Raw genomic sequence first — 25,204 nt, forward strand, 5'->3', positions numbered from 1 at the left:
TCCCAGAGTTCAAATCCTGGTTCCACATGGGAGACGAGGGAGCTGACCTCCTGCAAGATGGACCCTGACCTCCATACATGTGCTGTGGCACACACATGCATCACACACAATCTATAAATACAACAAAGATTTAAAAATAAAGACTTTGGAAGATCTGAGTACAGTAGTTCACACCTATGATCCCAGCATTTGGGAGACTAAGGTAGGAGGGTTGCCAGGAGTTTGAGGCTAGCCTGGGCTACATAGTGATACCCTGTCTCAAAACAAAACAAAACAAAACAAAAACACAAAATAAAAAAAGGATCTAAGTGTGTTGGTATACAATTTTAATCCCAGTATTTAGGAGGCAGAGGCAGACAGATCTCTGTGAGTTTGAGGCTAACCTGGGCTACAAAGTGAGATCCTGTTTCAAAACAGAATATAAGAACATTCATGAGTGAAACCTAAATGATGACCCTCAGCTCATAAAGGACTGCTAACTTGGCATCCCTGGTTGGTATTGAGACATCTGTACCATGAAATTAAAAAAAAAGATGGAGCCTGTGTGAGGTGACATCTCCAAAGAACAATTTGGTTTGGGGCTTTATAAGCAGAGCTGCACTTGTCCCGCGGAAGTGGGGAAGCCGTTCAGTTGGTAGAGTGCCTGCGCAGAATACATGAAAACCCTGGCCTCCACCCACCAGAAACGCATTAAAAAATAACACAGGCAAGAAGTCACACAGGCCAGTAATCTCAGTACTTGTTGATAGGGCAGAAGCAGGAGAATTTGAAGTTCAAGGTCATCCAAGGCTACTTGACCAGTTCAAGGCTACCCTGGTCTACAGGAGACCTTGCCTCAAAAAACAAAACCAAAGTAAATACCCCTTGTGGAAGCATCTACGCTTTCAAAGGCGATCTTTATCCCCTTCAGGGAGACTGATCCTCTTCAGTGGTGAGTAGGGCCCAGTGACTTTGTCCTTGCTCTTAGCTTCGATCCCGAAGCACTCCTTCCCACCTGGCCCTTTAAGAGCAGAGGCTGTGTTCACAACAGCAGAGACCCCAGCTGCTGCCTGCAGTGTTACTATGGAGACGGTGACTAGCAGGAGGGGGCGGGGAGGGGACTGGATCCGCGCAGGCGCAGTCTGAGGCTGCCTTACTGCAGCGGCCCCGCTGAGCGTCTAGACCAGGGTGCGCGCTTCGCTCCAGACTTCGCGGGAGCGCAGGCGAGCTGCCGCTCCCACCCCCCACGCCCACCAGGTGCGTTGATAGTCACCCTCCTGCATCCCACCAGCGGTGGCCCGTCACCCAGGCTGTCAGGGACAAAGGGAAGGGAGGAACAGCTCTGGCCAGCCGGGAGATCGGACACGTAAGTCCCCTGCGGACCCTCGGATTGCCCCGGGAGAAAATCATTGCGTTCCGCTAGCCAGCAGGTAGCTAGAGCCCGGAGCCCCAAAACCCGAGCCTGAACTCTAACCCCGCGGGTGGTCCTTCCAGAGTAAGATTGACCAAGCCTGTGTTCTGCAGTCCACCCCTTCCTCGGGCTCCCTCCCGCCCCAAGATTAGCCTCTCTACTGGGCAGCGCCTTGACCATGAACCTTCTGCAAGATTGGTGCAAGGAGCTGGAAGTGGAGGTTCACAGGGCCCTGCTGATCACCGGCATCCCTGAGCGCCTGCAGCAGGCGGACATCGAAGCCACTCTGAGGCCGAACTTGCAACCCCTGGGCAACTACAGGCTTCGGACTGTGAGAGCAGTGACCAAGGAAAAGGCTCAGGCCGCCTTGGTGGAGTTTGGGGCAGATATCGATCACTCTGCCATCCCCATCCATATCCGGGGAGATAATGGTACCTGGAAGATCCTGAGTAAGGACCGCGGGCAAGATGCGCGGGTCCTTAGGCAGATGAGGCGCCTGTTGCTCGATGAACGGCCCATGGATGACTTCAGAGAAATAGCTATCCCTCTGGTATTGGAGGCCCAAGCCCAGGCCAAGGGGTTGGGGAAGGAGGCCAAGAAGGCTGCTTCCTCCGAAGGGGCAGCCAGGAACGGCCGTCGGGGCCGTCGGGGAGGCAAGCGCAGATCTAGAACCCACACGTTTACGGCTCAGAAGGGCAAGAAGAGGGGCCGGAGAGGGCGCCGAGCCAGGAGTGAGTCCGAAGACTCATCTGATGACAGCCTGGGCATTGTCATAGAGGAGATCTATGCAGAGGACCTGAGCGTAGACGAGGACCAGAGGGCCCTGTATGCCACGCTGCAAGCAGCCGCCAAAGAGCTCACCAAGAAGTGGGCCTTCCGGGGAGACCAGGACGAAGGAGATGGCCCCCGAGAGTTTTTGGCACTTGTCACTGTCACCGACAAAGCTAAGAAGGAAGCGATCGAGAAAGACCTTCCTGGGACAGAGTCCATCTGCCTAAACATCAAAGACGAAAAGAGTGGAGTCCCGGATTTAGTTGCGCTCCTGGCTGTAAGAGATACCCCGGTTGTGGATGTAGATAGCGAGGGGGAGGAGGAAGATGAAGATGAAGAAGACGAAGAAGAGGAAGAAGATGATGACGACGACGATGATGATGATTCCGACGGCGAGTCCCTGGAAAATGGAGAGCGAGGAAAAGAAGGGGTAGACAACCCCGAGTTTGTGGCTATCGTGGCTTATACCGACCCCGCTGACCCCTCTGCCAGAGAGGAAATGCTAAAAATCGCTTCTGTGATCGAGACCCTAGGCTGGGGCGATAAGAAAGACAAAAAAGATGTCCTTCCTCAAGTCCTGTCCGTCATGTCCAAGGACACCTCCGGGCCCAGAGTGAAGGTAGAGGAAGCAGGCCGCCAGGTGGACGCCATGGTCCTGAGGAAGGCGGAGGAAGATGGGAATCTTCTGGAATGTATTTCTACCTTGGCCGAAGCAGAGAACTGCCCTAAGGGAAAGAAGTCTGGTCTTGGTCTCCTCAGAGGCTGGACCGCTGAGGGCCACCAGGGTGGCCTCTTGGAGCTGGTGGCACTCCTGGCTGCGCAGGATATGGTGGAAGCTGTGAAGGAGGAAGAAGCCAGCAGGTGGGGCGGTGGTGGCGGTGGTGGCAGGAAGTGTGATCACAGCCAAAGTGGCTTATCCGATGTCCTGGCTTTCCTGGCCTCTCAGGAGAATCTAGAATCCAACGAGGAATCGGACGAGGATTCAGACACAGAATCAGAGGGAGATTCCGACGAAACTGACAGTTCTGAAGAGTCAGAACCTGGTGACAGCGTATCCAAGAAGCCTCGCGCCAAGAGAGCGCGTACCGGCTCCAAAAGCCTGGCTCCTGCTGGCGCCACCGCGGTCTCCACCGCATCCAGGGCACGTAAAACCCGCAGGGGTGGCCGAGGTCGTGGTCGGGGCGTCACTCCAGAGAAGAAAGCCGGGAGCGGGGCTGCACCCGAAGACCACGTGGGGAACAAGAAGAAGAAGGGGTCTGCAGGCGCCGGGGCCCGTGCCAGGGCTGGCGAAGCCAAGGGACAGCCAGCTGCTGTTCCCAAGTCTACACGCGGGAAGAAAGCTCGTCGGGGCCCAAGGCGGGCACCCAAATGCCGTTAGTGCCACAGATAACCACTACGAGCCCTGTCTCTTCTGTGTGGACCCCCTTCCCCTCCTACTATTCTCTCTCCTCCCTGCTTCCCCCTCTCGCTTAACCGCGTGCATTTGCTTTGTGTTCTGCTGCGTCCCTGGCTGGTTATGACCGGTGCCCAGCCTTCCCTCTTAGTTCCATGAACAGATGGTGTGAACGATCGTGATGGCCGAAGCCTTGATACGACAAAGAAAAAAGAGACAAGACACTTGGATGCAGTGGCCAGTGGGTGCAGAGGAGATGCAGTCCTGGAAGACTCTGGAGGGGCTCTGCTCTACATTCGGAGCCCCAGCGTGAGTGTGTGTGGGTGCCTGGCTCCCCTACCTGCCCATTCTTCCAGGAACCTGCTTCTGGCCAAACAGCTGGGATGACTGTGAACCACCTCTGGCCTGACGGGGCCTGGGGGTGAAACAAGAGAGTGTTGGGCATTATAGGCATTAGCTGAGTTTGGAAGGGCTAAGGGCCGTGTGTGTGTGTGTGTGTGTGTGTGTGTGTGTGTGTGTGTGTTGAAGGGAAGGTACTCCAGAAGTGTAAGTCTGAGGGGGCTGGGAGGAGGAGGAATAGAAATGGGAGGAAGGAGAGGAGGGAGAGGAAGGCTGGTGGGGGATGAGGAAAGGAAGAGAGGGGAGGGAGAGGAGGAGGAGGAGAGGTGGTGGTATTAGCCTACCCATCCGAGGCTCTGCAGGTGGCTCCCCCACCAGCCCTTGTCTAAAGGTTGAACTGGTAACACTCTGACAATGTGTTCTGATTTTGAAAGACTCACAGGAAATCCAGATTTCTGGCTTCTCTGGGCAAGCCCTGCCCCTCCCACTGTGGCACCCCCAACTCAATCGCACCAGCTGTCCCTTGCCACTCCTCAGCTGTTTGCCCTTGTAACTCTTAACTTAATATGACAATGGAGTCCCTTGTCCATCCCCCCAACCACCATGTGCAGTAAATATCCCAGGTCTCCTTAAAGGGTCAAGTGCCCCTATTGTAGGAAGCAGTTGCTCTCCCCCATCCTGGTATCCGCCTCCATAATCCTGGCTGACCCTGGCCAGGCTGCAGCCCACTGCTATCCCTGAGAGCAACCACTTCAGCTGTGTTTTCCTGTAGTGCTATGTGCCAAAGCCTGGCTGCTCAGTTCTGTGTTACGCTGTGTAGATAATGCCTTCCCTTGCACAGCACTTTTCACCCTCTTGTTTGTGTGCGTGTGTGTGTGTGTGTGTGTATGTGTGTGTCCAAGTTTCTATCCCTAGGAAGTGACCAGTTCGTGGTGCCTGGACCCTCGAGGATGTAAGAGAAGTTCTGACCTGCCCTCACAGCCCAAACTGGATAGTCCAACCCTGTAACAGGGACATACAGAAACTGCAAGGGCTGTGGGTACCTCTTTGTACTCAGAAGCAGCTGTCTCCTTGCTTCCCAGGACCAGTGATGATGAAGGGGCGGATGGAGAAGCAGGCCAGAGTGGCCTGTGACTGGAGAGGAAGCCTCTCTTCATGTGGGCTGATGGACTTGGGGTCTGGTGGAATTCCTGAGTAACCTGTGGCTGGGGAGGGCCCCACGTGTCACCTCTTTCTGCATAGTTATAGGTACCTGTCCTTGTGCGCCGTGTGACCCCGGGATCCTCCAGTGAAACAAAATGAAGCACCTTTTGGCTGTTGTCTCTGTGGTCTGAACAATGGTGTGTGTGTGGACTGGGCTGAGTGGCATGCCTTGCCATCATGGCTGACACACATCCCTGGCTCCTTCTCACTCCATCCCACAGCCCTATGTGGAGTCTCATGCCCCTCCACACTCCAATTCACCCGGAACCTTGCCACTTTTATTGAGCCCTTCTGCCCCATGGGCCCTGATAAAGCTCACATTTGTCCTCAGCCCCCGTTTCCAAGTCTTGTCCCAGTCTCTACCGGGACCCCAGAGCAAAGTCCTGCAGCACAGCTTGGGGTTTTAGCTTGGTCTGCATTTCCCTGCCAGGAATGGGCATGGTGGCCCACGGGGAATGCCTTGGCAGCCTTGTCTGTCACCTGGCAGTGCCACTCCTCTCTTCACAGGCTAGCTAAGCTTGGTATATCTCCACAGCTCCAAGCCAAATATTTTACAGAGATCTGGACCCTCTTTGTCCAATAGTGTCACCTCTGGCCACCTAGGAGCCACTTAATTTACATAGAATCTAAATGAAATAAAGCGAAACATTTGCATTATTTTGGCAGTCCCATCCACGTGGGCTCAAGTGCTTCACGTGGCCAGTGGTGCCACATTGCTCATTATAGATACAGGACATCTCTATGGTCACTGAAAGTTTTCGTCATTGTGGTCCACACATGGTATCTCCTCCGATCCCTGCCTCATTTCCCAGAATCCCTTCTGAGTCTTTTAGTGACTTTAATCCTCTAGGTCCTAAGACATAATGCTTTCTCCTACCTCAGGGTCTTTGTACATGCTGTTCCAGCTGCCTGGAATGCCCTCCCCCAGGACAGATCACTTCAGATATCACATTACCCAGGAGGGCTCCCTGATGACCCTGTTTAGAAGTGACGCTCTCCATAGAGAGAACTCTGACTGCACCTTGATACAACGACTACATAAACGGGCACTTTTAGGGGTGCAACACGAGGATGGGTACATCGCTCATGATGAAGTAGCAGCTCTCTTCCGGCGTTGGAGGTACCTCTTCTGAAAAGCCGACAGCCTGGAATCCAGGTCACTGGAGTCTGGAGACCCCAAACCCAGAGGCAGTTTTGCTGAAGACGGTACAGGGGCTTTGGTTCATCCATGTTGCTGCTTTCTGCTGCTGCCTTCAGGATCGGGCAGTCTTCCTCCCCAACTTTTCCAGCCCTAGTGCACCATCCAAGATCAGTAGCCCCTGGGGCTAGGTCTTTGGGGTCCTACCTGGCTAGGGGAAAGTGTGTGAGCAGGTGGAGGGAAAGCAGAGCCTCTTAGAGTCAGCTCCCAGCAGAGCGAGTGGGGTGTATCCCACAGCGTCCCCAGCGCCTATCACCATGTGCAGCTAACAGTGTAGTTCTGATTGGCGGTTGTTGAATGGTTACAACGGATAACTCTTTTGCCTTGGCTAAACCAGACCCTAGATGCACTTGGTGAGGAACCTTCCAGAACCATAAGGTCTCTGGAGGGAGCCGAGGGTCGAGTAAAGAAAAGCAGAAGGAGCTGTGAAGTGGAGGCCCTGAGGTTGCCCGGGGGTGGGGGGAGAGGGTGTCAGACTCAAAGTCCGTGCGCTGAAGCAGGTGCAACCTACAGGGAGCCCCAAGTGACGTAGGTGGGTGGGGCACGGCTGCCCCCTGGCGGCGGGAAAAGCAATCACAGCGTACGCTGCAGCAATGCGGATTCCTCCAGGCTGCGTTCTTGGGTGCAGGTGCGTTCCTGGGTGAAAGGACAGGTGACGTACTCCCTAGATAAAGATAAGATCTGTGTGTTAGACTTCCGGAGCTGCTGACTGGAAAAGGCCCCCAAGGCAGAAGCTTGTGGACGACAGAGGCGACAGAGGCCTGTGTCAGGGAAATGCCTGAGGGGAGAAGCATCAGCTGAGAGGCCCCAGCCAGCGCAAAGCAAAAGCAACAAGTCAAGCATACGACTACCAGCGTGTCATTCCTGGTCCCTTCTGTGCAAGGATCAAAGCTGGGCATCGGGGGAAGCAGTGTCACCAAAAGACCATTTAGCCTCATGTAGTGGTGCCCATCTGTAATCTGAGTACTCAGGAAGCGAAAGCAGGGGGAGCAGAAGTTCCAGGTGAGCTGGGGCTGCAAAACAAGACCCAGCTCTCGATGGGCCTAAGGCATGGAGGAGCTTGTGAGCAAGGATAGAACCTGAGTTTTATTCCAGCTGAACTCTGACCTACAAACGTGAGCCATGGCAGAAGCATGTCCAAACACACACACACACACACACACACACACACACACACTCATCCCGCCCCATTCCACACCCACTCCACCCCCAAAAAATACAGTGAAAGAAGAAACAAGGAAACAAAAACCCTAGTAGAAAACTTCAAAACAAAAGGCCACCTGGCTCTAGCAGGGCTGCTGGCTAATAGAATTCTAGAGAGCCGAATTTAGGAAGAGGAAGCTCGGGGTGGAGTGATCCATGCAGATTTTCTTTTTTTCTTTTTTTCTTTTTTCTTTTCTTTTTTTTTTTTTTTGATTTTTCGAGACAGGGTTTCTCCGTAGCTTTTGGTGCCTGTCCTGGAACTAGCTCTTGTAGACCAGGCTGGCCTCGAACTCACAGAGATCCGCCTGCCTCCGCCTCCCGAGTGCTGGGATTAAAGGCGTGCGCCACCACCGCCCGGCCATGCAGATTTTCTGGATGTATGTCTTTGCCTGACACCTATCTTTATCCTGTCTCACAGCTGTCTCAGATAAGGACATCAGCGCTGGAGATTCTTAGGGTCGTGAATAGGTGCAATAAAGGGAAAGTGAGGGTTCTGGGGGCCCTATAACGTCACCCCTTCCGGTATCCAAAGTCTGGTGCCTACAGAAAGCCCAGATCCTTAGTGAAGAGTCCTCCCATTTCCCCCAGGTTGCTGCTTCTAGCATACAGTTACACAGAGGCGTCAACTCACAAGAGCTGCAGAAGCCCTATTGTACCACGAGAGGGCGCTCAGAGGCCGCGGGTTCAAACCACATGCTCACCACCATTTCCCTGTGCAGTTGGCATGGAAACCCAGAGTCAGGGTCGGAGCCTGGCTGCTTCAGGAGATCCTGGGAATCTGCGAGAAAATGCATATTCCTGGGCCCACCATGGATCTATTGAGCCATTTTGCGGATGGGCTTCCTAAATCTGTTGCCAAAAGCTACCCAGGTGACGGTGAGGACATGGCCAGTCTGAGAACTGCCACTCTGGCCACTGAGTCTCTGCCTGTACCTTGAGATCTAATGCTTGACTCCAAGTTACCCAGAAGAACTACCCACAGAACCTTTTCGTTTTAAGACAGGCTCTCTCTATGTAGTCCTGACTGTGTAGACCAGTCTGGCCTCCAGCTCACAGAGATCCCGTTTCTATCTCGAAGTGCTGGGGTTAAAGGTGTGCACCACGACGCACGGCCATGCACTCCGCGCCTGTAGGAGCTATATAAATACTGGGCTGTCTTGCGCCCTAAAGGAGCGTCCTGTAAGCAGGTGGTTCAGCTCTGACCTGGGTCCTCTGTCAGGAGTGGAGTGTTTGCTTTGATGAGGAAGCTCCTTCGATAAAAAGCAAGAAGGGGGGTGGGGCTGGAGAACGCAGGAAGTCTTTTCTCTTTTGGGACGACAGCTCTCTCCTCTTCATGAGTTCTGTGCCATTTTTCTTTCTGGTGACATCAAGAGGCATTGAGGTTGGTACAGATAGAGGATGAATTAGAGCCTGACTTTTGGGGCTTCCTCCCTGGACACCCCTTTCTTTCGGAACAAAAAGTCCGGAGGTATCAATCACGCATTTGGGACTGGCCTGAAGGCACCACCTACACCTCCTAAGATGACCAAAGTACCGAACACCCTTAGTATTCGGAGACAGTTTATGGGAGAAATGCTTCAGACTTATAGCTTCAGAGAGAACTCGGTCCATCGTGCTGGGCAAGGCATAGCCGCATGGAGTAATAACAGAGCCTGTTGCCGTGGTGACAAACCCAGAAGCAGAGATACCACTGCTAGAACATGGGGGGGGGGGGGGTAGGACCTTCAAAGCCCGTCTCTGGTGACCTACTGCTGACAGTCAGACCTTGACTTCTGTACAGCCTTTAAAAGAAAGCCTCAAGCCCGTTGTGGCAGCATATTCTAGCAGGCTGATGCTGGAGAGGTGGAGGCAGGAGACTCATGAGTTCAAGGCTACATCTATAGGACTAGGGAGATGGTTCAGTTGGTAAAATGCAGGCTATACAAACATGAGGATTCAATTTTGGATTCCCAGTATCCAGGTAAAAAATTGGGTGTGGTCAGCACAAGCTTGTACTGCCAGCACTGGGGACACAGAGACAGAAGTGTTCCTGGTCCTGGCCAGACAGTCTAGCCAAATTGACAAGCTCCTGGTTAGTGGGAGACCCTGCCATAAAAGTAAGGTACCGGTTGGGAGGTGGTGGCGCGCGCCTATAATCCCAGCACTGGGGAGGCACAGGAGGTGGATGTCTCTGAGTTCAAGGCCAGCCTGGTCTACAGAGCAAGTTTCAGGACAGCCAAAGAAATCCTGCCTTGGAAAAGACAGAGAGAGAGAGAGAGAGAGAGAGAGAGAGAGAGAGAGAGAGAGAGAGAGAACCAAAAAACGAACCACTGGCGAGGAGGCTGGAAGTCTGCACCAGTATTCGTCCCTCGTACCTCAGGGCTCTTCACTTGCACTTTCGAGATCGGGTCTCTCACTGACGTGCAGCTCCTAGTTTCAGTGAGCCCCTGGGATCTGCTTCTCTCTATACCCGCTAATCCTGGGCTGGGGTTACAGATCTGTTCCCCTGCACATGGTTTTACATGGGTGCTGGGGAATCGAACTCAGGTCTGAATGTGAAATAAACACATTACCTAGAAAGTCATCTCCCTAACACTGGCTTATATTTAAAAATTATTTTTTTGTGGTGCAGTGAACAGAATGCAGAGCTTTATACCTGCTGAGCAAGTGCTCTACCACTGAACCACGTTACAACCCTTGCATTGGGGCATTCTAGACAGGGCTCTGCCACTGAACCATGCCCCCAGCCCCTCACTGGGGGATTCTAGACAGGGCTCTGCTACTGAGCCACGCCCCCAGCCCCTCATTGGGGGATTCTAGGCAGGGGCTCTACCACTGAGCCACACCCAGCCCCTCACAAATGAAAGAAGCCTACCTGACTGTGTTTTGTGCATTTGGTTGGTGAGTCTCTTAGCAATGTGTTCTACACTGTTGGGGCTCAAGTTTTCATCTGTGAAACAATCTAGGAAATGATTTTAGCATTTACTTGGCTGCTGTAACCATGAAGGTAACCTCAAACTTGTGGTCACTTGAAGGCAATTTTAAGGGCAGGGGTGGGGGAAATGGCAAATGTTAAAGATTTTGCCATGTAAGTACGAGGAGCTGAGTTGAGTCTCCAGCATCATGTGAAGGCCTGGCACAGTGTTCCCCTTAATCCCAGTGCTGGGGAGGAGGATTCTGGATCCTGGGACTTGCTGGGCAGCCAGCCTTGCCAAATCAGTGGGCTCTGGGTCCAGTGAAAGAACACTGCTTTTCCAGAGGACCCGGGTTCGATTCTCAGCTCCCATACCAGGTGGCTCTCAACTTTCTGTAACTCCCTTTCTAAGGAGTTCAGACACCATCGGGCCTCAAGGAAGACACACCTATGTCAACTGCTGGCTTCCACATGCACACACACGTACAAACACCTGCACATACACAGAGACACACACATAGACACACATACACACAATAAGTTTTGTGTGACAACTTGACACAGTTAGAGTCTTTAGAGGGAGCCTCAGTTGAGGAAATGCCTCCATGACATCCAGCTGTAAGGCATTTTCTCAATTAGTGATCAATGCAGGAGGGCCCACACACGGTGGGTGATGTCATCCCTGGGTTGCTGGTCCTGGGTTCTATAAGAAGATAGGCTGGCTGGGCAGTGGCGGCACACATATTTAATCTCAGCACTTGGGAGGCAGAGGCAGGCAGATCTCTGTGAGTGCAAGTTCGGCCTGGTGTACAGAGTGAGTCCCAGGACAGCCAGGGCTACGCAGAGAAACCTTGTTTTGGAGAGAGAGAAAAAAAAAAAAAGAAGGTGGCCTGAGCAAGCCATGGGAAGCAAGCCAGTAAGGAGCTCCCCTCCATGGCCTCTGCATCAGCTCCTGCCTCCAGGTTCCTGTCCTACTTGAGTTTCTGACCTGCTTTCCTTCAGTGATGAACAGCAATGCCGAAGTGTAAGTCAAATAAACCCTTTCCTCCCCAACTTGTACTTTGGTCGTGGTGTTCTGTCACAGCAATAGAAATCCTAGTGCAAACTTGAAAAGTCATGGACTAGGTGCCTGGCAGTGGTGATGCATAACTTTAACTCCAGCACTCGGGAGGCAGGTGGAGCTCTGACTTTGAGACCAGCTTGGTCTACAGAGGTAGTTCCAGGACAGCCAGGACCGTTACACAGTGAAACCTGTCTCAAAAAATAAAATAAAATAAAATAAAAAAGTTGTGGATTAGATAATGTACTGAAATTTTCCCCAGTTGGTTTAGGAATCAGTAATGCTTCACGAGGAAGAGTGAACGGACATTGGGGACAGTCACAATCCTAGCATCCATTATTACAGTCTTTTTCTTTTCTTTTCTTTTTCCATACAGGCTTTCTCTGAAGCTGTTTTGGAGTCTGTTCTGGAACTTACTCTGTAGACCAGGCGGGCCTCCAACTCACAGATATATGTCAGCCTCTGCCTCCCAGTGCTGGGATTAAAGGCCTGTGCCACCACTGACTGGCTCAGAGGATGACTTTTGAGAGTCCATTTTCTCCTTCCACCATGTGGGTCCTGGGGATGGAACTTGAATCCTAAGGCTTAGTGGCAAGTGCCTTTCCCCTCTGAACCATCTTTCTGGCCCCAGAAGACCCTGGTGCTTTTCTCATTCCACATCCCTCCTGTCCCAGGCTGTGCCTTTTGTGACAGCATTTCTGCTTTTGTAACACAGGCTGTACAGTCTCACTATATAGCCCAGTCTGGCCTTGCACTTGTGGCAATCCTCCTGCCTCAGTCTCCTAAGTGATGATATTACAGTGTGAGTTTATTTCCTTAATTTTCTATAAATGCTTGGGCTTATTGCCCAACTGTGATTTTCTCAACACAGTGGGCTGGACTATTTTTGAAATATGTATGAAGGCAATACTGCTGACTGTTGTCTTGGATAGTTTCATGTTAACTTGATATGGAGTCATCAGAGGAGGGAACCTCAATTAAGAAAATGCCTCTAGAGTAGAGAGGGCTCAATGGTTAAAAGCACTGGTTGCTGCTCTTCCAGAAGTCCTGAATTCAATTCCCAACAACCACATGGTGGCTCACAAACATCTGTAATGAGTTTTGGTGCCCCCTTTTGGCACCCAGGCATACATGAAGGCAGAACACTGTATACATAATAAATCTTAAAAAAAAGAAAGAGAGCTGGGCGGTGGTGGCTCATGCCTTTAATCCCAGCACTCGGGAGGCAGAGACAGGCGGATCTTTGTGAGTTCGAGGCCAGCCTGGTCTACAAGAGCTAGTCCCAGGACAGGCTCCGTAGCTACAGAAAAACCCTGTCTCGAAAAAAAAAAAAAACAAAAAAAAAGGAAGAGAATGCCTCCATAAGAGTGTGCTGTAGGCAAGCCTGTAAGACATTTTCTTTCTTCCTTTCTATCTTTCTTTCTTTCTTTTTTTGTTTGTTTCTTTCTTTTCCTTCCTTCCTTCCTTCCTTAGATTTATTTATTATGTATACAGTGTTCTGTCTGCATGTATGCTTGCACACCAGAAGAGGGCGCCAGATCTCATCGTAGATGGTTGTGAGTCACCATGTGGTTGCTGGGACTTGAACTCAGGTTCTCTGGAAGAGCATCCAGTGCTCTAAACCTCTGAGCCATCTCTCCAGCCCCTGTAAGGCATTTTATTAAGTAATGATTAACGGAGGAGGGTCAAGCCCATCATGGGGGTTGTGCTGTCCTTGGGCTGGTGGTCCCTGGTTTTTATGAGTAGGCCATGAGAAGCAAGTCAGTAAGCGGTGTCCCTTCACAGCCCCTGCACCAGGTCTTGCCTCCAAGTCCCTGCCTTGTATGAGCTCCTGCCCTGACTTCCTTTGGTGATGAATAATGATGTGGAAGTGTAAGCCAAATAAACCCCTTTCTCCCCAACCTGCTTTAATCATGGTGTTTCATCACAGCATTAGTAATCCGGACTAAAAACAACAAATCAAAAGGCCCGGCCCGGGTTCCTGGTTCTGTGGCTACAACTTCTCTCTGGAATGCTGCTCCAGAGCAAGCCAGCTGCCAGAGCGCTTATTCCCAGGCAGTTCAGGCTGGCAGCTGGTGCTGTAATATGAGCCTCGTCCCCCTCCACATAATCCTCGGATTTTGTCAGTTATTTACCGAAACCTGGTGAGAAGAAACTCAGAAAGGGCCAGGATAAAGTTGCCAAGACGAAGCTGCTGAACCACTGGGTTATCTTCTTTTCCCCCATATATAGATACATACACAAAATATGCAAACACCTGAATAATTGTAATAAAAGCCAAGGTTATCTATGACCTTCACACAAGCACTGTGACATGTGCACACTTGCTCCACACATACATACCTCATCTGTGTTCTTCCGTGCATGCACACATACACACTAATGATAAAAATTTAAAAACAGGCGCTGGAGAGATGGCTCAGTGGTTAAGAGCACTGACTGCTCTTCCAAAGGACCTGGGTTCAATTCCCAGCACCCACATGGCAGCTCACAACTGTCTGAAGATTCAGTTGCAGGGGATCTGACACCTTCACACCATTGCACATTAAATAAACCATAAAAAATGTTTTAAAAAAATTTAAAAACAGAGTAAGTATGTTAGGGTCATTTTGGAAGTTCTGTTTCAATGACAATAAAATTAATTTAACTGATCTGATATGAAATTCAACTCAGCAACTCAAATAACAATTTAAAAGATTAGCTTTTTAATTTTTTACTTATGTGTGTTTGTATGTGTTTGAGCTCACGGAGGCAGAGTAGGTTGAATCCCTTAGAGCTGGACTTCTTACAGGCAGCCAGAGACGACTGATATGGGTGCTGGGAACTAAACTCAGGCCCTCTGCAAGAGTAGTACATGCTCTTAACTGCTGAGCCATCTCTCTAGCCCCACAAAAAGGAAATGAAAAACACTTTATTTTATGTGTGGGTGTTTTGTCTACAGGTGTGTATGCCCACCACATGTATGCGGTGCCTTGAGGAAGTCAGAAGAGGGCGTTGGGCCCCCTACAATTGGAATTGAAGATGGTTGTAAGCCACCATGTGGATGCTGGGAATAGAACTTGGGTGTTCTGGAAGAGTAGTCACTGTTCCTGAGAGCCGAGTCATCTTTCCAGTCCCTGCCGTTTTTTAAAAATTAGAAATTGTTGTTTATTATTATTGTATTTGTGAGCTTGGGCACCCATGTGCCATGGTATTTGTGTGGCTGTCCAGGGATGGAACTCACTGGCCTGGGGGCCATTGTGATAACTGAGTGCTTATTCCCAGGCAGTTCAGGCCGGCAGCTGGAGCTGTGAGAAGGCCCAGGCCCCTGAGGGTGGTGCCATTGGCTGATGGTCATGGTGGCACGCAGGACTTTAATCCCAGCCCAAAGCAGGGGAAGGCTGATCTTGGTGAATTTGAGGTCAGCCTGGTCTACTGAGTGAGTTTCAGGACAGCAGAGATCCACAGAGAAATCCTTTCTTGAAAAACAAAAACAAAACAAAGAAACAAACAAAAAAGTAAGAGAGAGAGAGAGAGAGAGAGAGAGAGAGAGAAGAAAGGAGAGTAGACTTCTTCCATGTTCCTCCAGGTTCCTGCTGGAGTTCCTAGGCTGACTTCCTCAACAATGAGCTTTTGCCTAGAAATGTAAGATGAAGTAATCCCTTTCCTTTCTTTACTGGCTGGTTTTGTGGGTCAGTGTGACACAAACTAGAGTCATTAGAGAGGAAGGAGCCTCAGTTGAGGAGATGCCTCTATGAGATCCAGTTGTAAGGTATTTTCTCACTTAGTAAGGGCTCAGCTCGTGGTGGGTGGAGTTATCCCTGGGTTGCTGGTCCTGGATTCTATAAGAAGGCGAAAGTCAGGGAAAGCAAACCAGTAAGCAGCACCCTCTACGGCCTCTGCATCAGTTCCTGCCTCCAGGATCCTGCCCTGCTTGAGTTCCTGTCCTGACTTCCTTCAGTGATGTCTAATGAAGCTAAGGTGTAAGCAAATAAACCCTTTCCTCCCCAACTTGCCTTACGGTCGTGGCGTTTTGTGGCAGCATTAGGAACCCTAACTAAGACTTTTTTTTTTTTTAAAGATTTATTTATTAATTATTTATAACAGTATTCTGTCTGCATGTCTGCTGCAGGCCAGAAGAGGGCACCAGATCTCATTACAGATGGTTGTGAGCCACCATGTGGTTACTGGGTATTGAACTCAGGACCTCTGGAAGAGCAGTCAGTGCTCTTAACCTCTGAGCCATCTCTCTAAGACTTTTTTCAAGCTGCTCTTGGTCAGAGTGTTTTATTACAGCTGTAGAAAGATGGTGAGAGGGCTGGAGAGATGGCTCAGAGGTTAAGAGCACGGACTGCTCTTCCGGAGGTCCTGAGTTCAATTCCCAGCAACCACATGGTGGCTCACAACTATCTGTAATGAGATCTGGTGCTCTCTTCTGGCACCTGCATGGAGGCTGAACACTGTGTACATAATAAATACATAAATCTTAAAAAAAAAAAAAAGAAAGAAAGACGGTGAGACACTGGGCTTGTGAGGAATCAAGTTAAACGGAAAAGCCTTGAGCACAAGAGGATCCCTGACAGGACACAGGACAGGACGATGTCAGCCGACCATCTCTGTCCCCAAGGTGGGGGGTTAGCACAACTTTTTGGAAAAAGGGAATCTAGGAGGAACCCATCTATCCTTGTTTTGGGTACTTTTACTTATTGTGACTATGATTATTATTTGTCGACTTGACACGTGTTAGGTTCCTCTGAGAAGAGGAAAGCTGGACTGAAAAAAATGCCCCCATCGGATTGGCCTGGAGGCAAGCCAATTGACAACTGATGTAGGGAGGGCTCAGCCTCCCGTGGGCAGTGCCACCCCTGGTCTAATACTTCTGGGTGTATAGGAAAGCAGCTGAGCAAGCCAGTAAGCAGTGTTTCTCTATGGCCTCCCTGTGAGTCTCTGACCAAGGTTCTTGCCCCAACTTTTCTCAGTGAAAACCCTTTGCTTCTCAAGTTGCTTTTTGGTCATGGCATTTATCACAGCAATAGAAAACAAACTAAGACCCCCTAAACTTTCTCTGGAGTTGGTATTTCTAGAAATTTGATGGGTTCTCAACTAAACTATACAGCAGGGTAAAGGAGAAACCCGAAGTCTAGTCAGGTAAAATGGCTCAGGCCTTCCATTCCAGGACTCAGGGCGCTGATGCTGATGTGTGTGTGTAGGGGGGGGGCACTTGAATTTGAAGCCAGCCTGAGCCACACAGTCAGAACCTGTCTTAGAGCGAAAGAAATGGAACCGGATATGCCGACTCACGTCTGCAATAGCACTAGGGAGGCTGCAGAGCCGATGGGATCAAAAGCTCAAGGCCATTCTTGGCTAAATAGCAAGTATGCGGCCAGCGTGGACAATATTACATCTCATTTCCAGGCAAAAAACAAAAACCAATCAAACACAAAAGAAAACCAAGGCTAAAGGGAGAGGAAGAAGATAAAAAAAAAATAGCCCCAAACACAAAGCAGAAATGGACAGAAAGGTTGGAGTTGCAGAGATGTGTTGTCTTGGAAACCACTCTGCAAAATGTTGTCATGGAAACCAAAGGGCTATGTGTCGTCATGGAAACCACAGTAAGACTCCTATTAGGGATGCTTTAGAACTATTTTTAAATCCTCTGGCAATCTGGGTGGGTCCTTAATAAGAGACCGGGCAGGCAGCTGATGCCACTAAGCACCTGTGTGTATATAAACACACACACACGTATATAAAGTTTACCTATTTATGTATTTTTTTTCTACATGAACATGACTTATTTATCTACTTTTTGTCATGGCGGTCTCTCAAACCCTAGACTGGCCTCAAATTTGAAAAGCATGTATGTAAGAATGACCTTGAGCTCTCTCTCTCTCTCTCTCTCTCTCTCTCTCTCTCTGTCTCTGTCTCTCTCTCTCTTTTGAGACAGAATTTCTCTGTGTGGCAGCGCTGGCTGTCCTAGAACTCTCTCTGTAGTCCAGGCTGGCCTCAAACTCAGAGATCCCACCTGCCTCTGCTTCCTTCCTGTTGGGATTAAAGGATGCATCATCACTGAACAGCTGACCTTGAACCCTTAATCCACCTGCCAAGGGATCACATGTGTGCCCCGATATGCTGACTTTTAATTAATTAATTGATTATTGAGACACAGTCATTGTGTAACCTCGATCAGCCTGATCCTTCATTTGCATCCCTGACATTCCTTGAACTTTCTGGGACTCTCCTCCTGGGATAACAGGCACACACCACTATGCCTGGCTTTATTAATACATTTTAACTTAATTTATTTACATTAACATTTTCTCCCTCCCTTAGGGTTTCTCTGTGTAGCTCTGGTAGTCCTAGAACTCACTATGTAGAGCAGGCTGGCTTTGAACTCAAGAGATCCTACATTCACACTTTTTATTTCATGTGCATAGTTGTTTACCTGCATGTATGTATTGCAACATATGTGCACTTGTAACCAAGGTGACCAGAAGAGGGGTCATATTCCTTGGAGGTGGACTTACAGAGCGCTGCAAATGGAACCAGGGTCCTACCAAGAACAGCCAGTGCTTTTGTTTATTGAGCTACCGCTCCAGTGTGAGAGTCTCACTATCTATAACAGTCTGGCCGGGGACTCACAGAGTCTGCCTCTGCCTCCCAAATTCTGGGATCAAAGGTGTGAGCCACCACACCGGGCCATAAACACATTTAATTTAAATACTCTCTCTCTGTGTATGTATGTATACACATAATATTGGTTCATTTTTCACTTACTTAAGATATTTTTACATCTCATTTTTATTGTTCTCCAGGTAATCATTTTTTTAAATATTTATTTATTATGTATAATTTATTTATTATGTATACAATATTCTGTCTGTATGCCTGAAGGCCAGAAGAGGGCGCCAGACCTCTTTACAGATGGTTGTGAGCCACCATGTGGTTGCTGGGAATTGAACTCAGGACCTTTGGAAGAGCAGGCAATGCTCTTAACCACTGAGCCATCTCTCCAGCCCCCCCAGGTAATCATTTTTTTAGTTTTACCTATTACCACTGCATAGAATGGCAGATAAGGTACAAGTTTTGGGATGGTGAGGAGGCTCAATGGGTAAACATGTCCCCTGCACAAGCCTGGGCCCTGGGTTCAGTCCATGTGGAAGGAGAGCACTGACTCCAGCAAGCTGTCCTCCAACTTCCACGTGTGCCTTGACGCACACACCCTGACACACACTTCATACACACATACTCAAATGAAATCCATTTGAACTGCAGTCTTAGAAATATGACTTTCTCCAAGCCCACGTTTCATTGGAACGCTATAATGCAAATGCATTATTTTTGTGTTTGTGTGTTTGGAGGCGGGGTTTGCTTGCACAAGTGTGCTTGTGGTGGCCAGAGGTCAGTGTTGGTACCTTCCTGGATTGTTCTCCACTTTCTTTATTTAGAGTTTCTCTTTGTAGACCTGGCTGACCTGGAACTTGCTCTGTAGACCAGGTTGGCCTTGAACTTGGAGATCCACCTGTCTCTGCCTCCTGATGCTGAGACTAAAGGCATCATCACCATGAAATTTGAGGCAGGGTCTCTCACATGCCTGGACCACGCTGTCTGGATAGACTGGTCAGAGGAGTCCCACGGTGCTGCCTCTCTGTTTCCAGCACTGGGATTCTAGGCCTGAGATGCTGCCCTTGTTTCTTTCATGGGTGCTGGGGATCTGAACTCAGGTCCTTGCATTTACAGAACAAGTACTTTACCCTGGTAGCCACAATCCTGCCCTTCAGTTTCTTTTCTTTTTTGGGTGTTGTTTTTGTATTTTGAGGCCAGAATTTCTCTGTGTCGTGCTAGCTGTCCTGGAACTCACTCTGTAGACCAGGCTGGCTTTGAACTCACAGAGATCCTTCTACCTCTGCCTCCTGAGTTCTGGGATCAAAGGCCTTCGCCACCACTGCCTGGCCTTCAGTTTCATTTTTGATGACAGAGTCTTCCAATTATTCTTCGTCTACAGGGTAAATCTCAGTTTCTGGGGTAACAGAAGTTGCCTTTTTTATAGTTACTTATGATGTGGTTGCTTAGTTAGATTCAAACATAACCCTAGTCACGAGAGTTTTCGTCTAAGTTACCTCAACTTTAGTGAATTTCGTAAGGTAAGTAGTTTTCTTTCTTATCTCTTTGTTTACTTATCCAGCAGTGCTGTGATTCACTCCAGAGGCTCGAAAGCCTTCCTTTGCCGGTTGTACCCAGAGGTTAAGTTATTTATTTTAAATGCGTGGGTGTTTTGCCTACATATGTATCTGTGCCCCACATGTATGCAGTGCCCACAGATGCCAGAAGATGGCATCAGATTCCCAGGACTGTTGGCTGCTGGGAATTAAACCTGAGTTCTATGCAAGAGCTGCCAGCGCTAACTGCTGAGCTGTCTTTCCAGCCCCGTCACTTTATATTCTAGCAAAAACAAAACAAACAAAAAAGGAAGAAAACCCCCCAAACTCCAAAATAATAATTTAAAAATTAGGGCTGGAGAGATGGCTCAGAGGTTAAGAGCATTGCCTGCTCTTCCAAAGGTCCTGAGTTCAATTCCCAGCAACCACATGGTGGCTCACAACCATCTGTAATGAGGTCTGGTGCCCTCTTCTGGCCTGCAGGCATACGCACAGACAGAATATTGTATACTTAATAAATAAATATTTTTAAAAAATTATAAAAATTGTCAGACATGGTGGCACATGCCTTTAACACTAGCACCCTTGGAAATAGAGGCACGTGGATCTCTGTGAGTTCCAGGCCAGCCTCATCTACACAGAAAGTTCAAGGACAACCAGTAGGACCCTTTCTGAGGTGTGAGGGTGAGATATATGCGCGTGCATGTGTTTGTTTATGTATATAATTTAAAGAGAAAAAAATAGCGGTAGAAAAAACAGCCCTGGAGGGATGTAGGATACGGGCTTTTTGTCCAATGGACATCTGAACAGTCCCAGTGGCCACATCTTTTGTCCATCCTTCTTATTAAGCCCAGCTACAGAGCCCACAGCTAGGCAGCAATGATGCCTAGCAACCAGTGGCTGGTTGCCATGGAGACCGCCGGGGATGCAGATCTGAGGAAGCAAAGTGCGCATGAGCGCTCTTCAACGCCAACGCCAAAGCCAGGCCAGCTCGGTGGGGCTCAGGGGGATCAAGGCCGTTTGACCCTTGTAGACTGGAGCTGGAGCCGGGCATAGACACAACTTCTGGCTCTTTGGGGCCGGGGCCTGCTCTCCGCAATCTAGCCTCCTGTCCTTGGCCTGCCTAGACTATCGGAAGCGGGGGTGGCCAGAACATCCCCGTGAACCAGCAGCGCTCCAGACAGACTCCAGGAAGGGGCCAGGGCCGATTGCACCATATCCGGTACACGTGAGCACTGGGGGCCCAGGTTGGGGAGGAGGATCTTGAGGGGAGAGGAGTCAGGCCTCTTACAAAGCCAGCTGTGTAAGAGACAAGGGAGATCTATGGTTTTGAACATCTTCCAGGGAATCTGACCTCACTGTCTTGTGAGATTCATATTTGGGAACCAGCTCACCTCCACTCCTCTCCCTCTCAGAGTCTTTGTTCCCTGCACAGGTAGAGCAGGAAGATGTCGGAGCCCATGGCGATGAGCTTGCTGGAAGACTGGTGCCGGGGCATGGGACTGGACATCCACAGGTCCCTATTGGTTACTGGCATTCCTGAGCACTGTAGCCATGCAGAAATCGAGGAGACCCTGAATGGGGTCCTCTTGCCACTGGGCACATACCGTGTGGTCAACAAAATTTTTTTGCGGCAGGAGAACGTCAAAGCTGCGCTTGTTGAGGTTAGCGAGGGTGTGAACCTGAGCTCTGTACCTCGCGAGTTCCCGGGGAAGGGTGGTGTCTGGAAAGTGGTCTGCAGAGACCCCACCCAGGACGCTGAGTTTTTAAAAAATCTGAACGAATTCCTGGATGGCGAAGGGCGCACTTGGGAGGACGTGGTACGTCTCTTGAGGCTCAACCAGCATCCATCGTTCCCGAACCCAAACCAGCCCCCACCAAACTGGGCAGAAGCCATGGGGCTGCTCCTGGGTGCCGTCATACAGGTTATCTTCTACATGAATGCAGAAATGCGTAATCGGGAGGAAGAAGCGAGGGCCGAGGAGGCCGAGCTGATGGCGACTTGGGCGTCAACAGCAAGGAGAATGGTAAAGAAGGAACCCGGACTGGGTGTAGAGGTGGGCTCGACTTTCAAGATGGAGGACCGAAACTACTGGAAGACTGCAGAGGACCGTGGTGACTCTCCAAAACCTCCATTTCGCCGGGCTGGAGGTAAGATTCGCTCCAGGAGAAGGAAGCAGAAAAAAAATCCTAAACAAGAACCAATATGCTGGAGAAAACCCCAAGGCAACAATTACAATAAGGCGAATTTAGAAGGCGCTGAAGCTGCATCTGCCCGAAACTCAGAGATCCCGGAGTCTGTCAAGAACAACAAAAAACCCTTTGTGAAGCAGGAGGAGACAGTTTGGAAGAAGAAAAGAGTCTGGAAGGATCCCAACGATCTTCCTCGGCGTTCACGGGCCACAACAGAGGGCCCTGGGAATCTGGAGGACTCAGATCAAGAGGGTGGTCCTGAGAGCCCTCCAAAGAAGAAAGCCATGACCTGGGCCACAAATAAGATCCCTGCCCCCATGAAGAAGAAGAAGAAGATGGGCATGGGCTCCCTCTCTTATGTTCTGATTGATTCTGAAGCTACCAAGAACACGCCCGTGATTCCCAAGAAAGGGCCTGGTTCTAGAAGGGCCATGTTGGTTCAAAGGCCTCCTCGGGGGCCCCAACCTGCTAATGCACCTGCTAATGCACCTGCTAATGCACCTGCTAATGCACATGCTTCAGCTTCCAGTGCTCAGAAGACCAAGCCAGGAGGCTTCCCTCATGTCTCCAAAGGTGAGTGACTATAGACATGATGTGGTTAGTTGAAACAGGGGTGCGGTGTGGGGGCAGGGGGCCTAACAGGACCCCAGTGCATAAGGGCAGTGTTTGAAACCCCCTCCCAGGTGAGGGTTAGTGAGAGAGCCCAGTCCTCCCTCCTAGAGCCCTTGCTAGGCATCGTTTGGGTTTCTGTCAACCCGTGACTATCTCACCCACTTCCTTCCACAGCAATGTAATGGTTTTGGGGTGTGTAATCGTGTATCCCCAGCACTTTAGAGACCGAAGCAGAGGGCTGAGAGTCTACGATCAGCCTGCACTACATAAAAGTTTATAATTTGATATTCTGTTGTTTGTTAGCATGCAGGACTCTAAGGCTGCTGTTTCTAGGGCTTGACTAGGTGGGGATGGGGGGTGGGGTGGGCATGGTCCTGGACTCAGGACGTTCCCAGGCAATAAATATCTAATTATGCCTGACCCTGTTACCCTTCTGGGGATATTCTGATTTATCCACAGATTCCAGAAAGCTATGATTTGGGGAACCCTGCACCTGAGGAGGTGGAAGAGCATTGAGAAAGAAGTTTCAAGTTGGAAGCCGACTTTTTCTTTGTGGTTGAATGAAACGTGACTTTGGACTCTGTAGGGGCCTGTTAAGTGTGTGTGCTCTGACCCGCACAGGTAACGGGTATAAGGCCTAAGGAGGCGTGTGTGCCGTGGTAACTCTGTCTTTTCCTCAGTGGGAGCTTCTTTTCATCTCTGCTCACCCTCAAAGGCAGAAGAGGTGATAAGTAGCTTTGGAAAATGCTAGAACATTCTTTCCCTTTTACCCACAAGAGGGCTCTTGGTTATGTTTACCCACATTTAGCCTTTATTTTCCTCTACCCTCTGCTTTTTCTTCTGGAGGCCCAGCCCACTTGTAGAGCCTGAAGTCCCGAAGGGCAAGGTGGCCATTTTGTCCCTTGCGCTGTAAGCATTCGGTAAGTCAGGCCTTGCTCTTCGAAGCTTGCTTTGTGTACTTCAGCTTCGGTCCTTCAGCAGCCTAGCCAGAAGTTGGTTAGGTCCCAAGAGTTAGTTCTGGAGAAAACCCAAATATCTACTTGCCCTTGAATTCTTCAGATTTCAGAATCTTTAAAAAACAAAAAAACAAAAAACAAAACGGAGGGCAGGGGAGATGGCTCAGAAGGAGAGAGGACTTGCAGTGTAAACACAAGGACCTAAATTCTAATCCTCATGTAAAAAGGTCCTGCATGGACGGAATTCTATTCTCTGAATTTAGTGCCATTAAGTCTGACCATGCTGCCCTGCACCTCTGTGTGTGTGAAGGAGAGAGAATGGTGTCTTCACCATCTGTGGTTTCTAAGCTACATCCTGGGGACTCTTTTTTTCATGTTTAGCAGCACGAAAGAGATGCTGGAGATATGACTCAACGAGAAAAGGGGCAGGGGCTTGCCACCAAGTTCGAGTCCCTGGGTTCAATCCCCAACACCCACATAATGGAGAGAGAGAAGCAACACCCCTGATCTCCACAATTATTTCATGGGCACAAGTACGCCCCCAGGAAATAAATATAATAAAACATTTTAACATTCAGAAGAAGCAGCTATGGTGACACGTGGCATGTGGAGGTTGAGGCAGGAGAATTGCTATGAGTTCAAGGCCAGCTTGGGCTATAGAGTGAGACCCTGCCTCAAAATGAATAAGTAATTAAGAACATTTTGTTTAAAGTGTAGAAAAATGAAAACTCAACTGTGTTGTAATCCAAAATATCTAAAATATTCCCTTGTGTGTATAGGATAACTGTAACTAGCCATTGACTCTGTATTTTGTATATAGTTGTATTTTTCTGTGTATGTGTGTGTCCATCTGTGCATGTGTGTGTATGTGGAGGCAGAGGGTTACTTTGGGTGTCACTCCTCAGCCACCACCCACTTTTTTATGAGACCCAGTCTCTCACTGTCCTGAAACTGGCTAGGAGGCTGGCGGGGCAGTGGACCCCAGGGATGCCCTCCCCGCCCCAGAACTGGGGCTACAAGCCTGTGTTACAACGTTAACTTTTTGTTTGTGTTTGCACAGGTTTTGGGGATCAAAATCAGATCCTTCCTCTTGCAACATAGTTTTCTAATGAGGTGTCGGGTGTGTGTGTGTGTGTGTGTCCCACTCTCTAAGTTTCTTGTAGGTGTGAACTTTGAGGAGAAAGGTCGGAAGGGAGTGGAAGGGATCTGGTCCCCTGCATGTCCTGTAACACAATATCCAAAATGAGTCTGCACCTGTGTGTGTTTCGCTTTCCCGTTCAGCTGTGACAGCGAGGTCCCTTGCTAACCTGTGCTAACCTGGTACACAGCAGGCTTTCCGTCCTGGACTGCCAGCCCTCGTGAGTTTTCATGCCCTTTTCCCCACTGCAGATTTCTCGACCCAGAAACTGCGATCAGTTGTTAAACATTTGTCAGTGAATCAGTCAGCCGCCAGCCGCTTTTCCTGTGATAATCCTTGAGACCCCTTCGTGGAAGTAGCTCATTGATACAACGATCAGTGACTGTAAATGTGTGAGTGTAAAATAAAGTTGTGCAAATGAAGTCTCCGTGCAGTCTGTCTTGTTGGAGGAGGGAGCTTGGCGGAAGATTTTTCCTGCTAAGCAGTAAGAGATTCACGCGACCGTTGTTTGTTTCCCATCAGAGAAGTTATTTGTTCTTGGTTGTTGTGGGCTGTCATCCATGTCTCCAATGACGTTATGGTTTCTAGACTAGGGGATAAGTGAGGCTGAATGATCTGAAAGTAGTTTATTTAGTTATTTATGTTTTGGTAATAGGGATTGAACCTAGGGCCTCACATGTACTAGGTAATCACCCCACTGCTGAACCACACCCCCATTCC

At 49.6% G+C, this 25,204-nt stretch overlaps 2 protein-coding genes across 3 annotated transcripts; both read left to right on the plus strand.

Annotated features, from left to right (window-relative positions):
- Positions 1-1,487: 1,487 nt before the first annotated feature.
- Pnma8b (PNMA family member 8B) lies at positions 1,488-5,215 on the plus strand (the record flags this gene model as incomplete). The annotated part of the gene is made up of 1 exon (XM_041654574.1): positions 1,488-5,215. A coding segment is annotated over one exon (2,052 nt), but the record flags the coding sequence as incomplete, so codon positions are not given.
- A 15,310-nt stretch (positions 5,216-20,525) lies between these two features.
- Pnma8a (PNMA family member 8A) lies at positions 20,526-24,898 on the plus strand. Of its 2 annotated transcripts, none has more exons than XM_041654681.1 (3): positions 20,526-20,813; positions 21,021-22,351; positions 22,850-24,898. In XM_041654681.1, exons 2-3 carry the CDS (start codon positions 21,034-21,036, stop codon positions 22,864-22,866), a joined length of 1,335 nt encoding a protein of 444 aa, XP_041510615.1. In that variant the 5' UTR covers positions 20,526-20,813; positions 21,021-21,033; the 3' UTR covers positions 22,867-24,898. The 2 variants fall into 2 exon arrangements, with proteins under 2 accessions (XP_041510615.1, XP_041510614.1); XM_041654680.1 differs by having other exon boundaries at positions 20,527-20,807.
- Positions 24,899-25,204: the final 306 nt, after the last annotated feature.

Source organism: Microtus oregoni, unplaced genomic scaffold (assembly GCF_018167655.1).
Source record: "Microtus oregoni isolate MIOR12 unplaced genomic scaffold, Mior012 000006F_ref0000085, whole genome shotgun sequence".
In the NCBI taxonomy this organism is placed as follows: Eukaryota; Metazoa; Chordata; class Mammalia; order Rodentia; family Cricetidae; genus Microtus; species Microtus oregoni.

Excerpts from the sequence above, each read along its gene's own strand:
- Pnma8a (XM_041654681.1), top strand. The coding sequence starts at position 21,034 with ATGTCGGAGCCCATGGCGATGAGCTTGCTGGAAGACTGGTGCCGGGGC.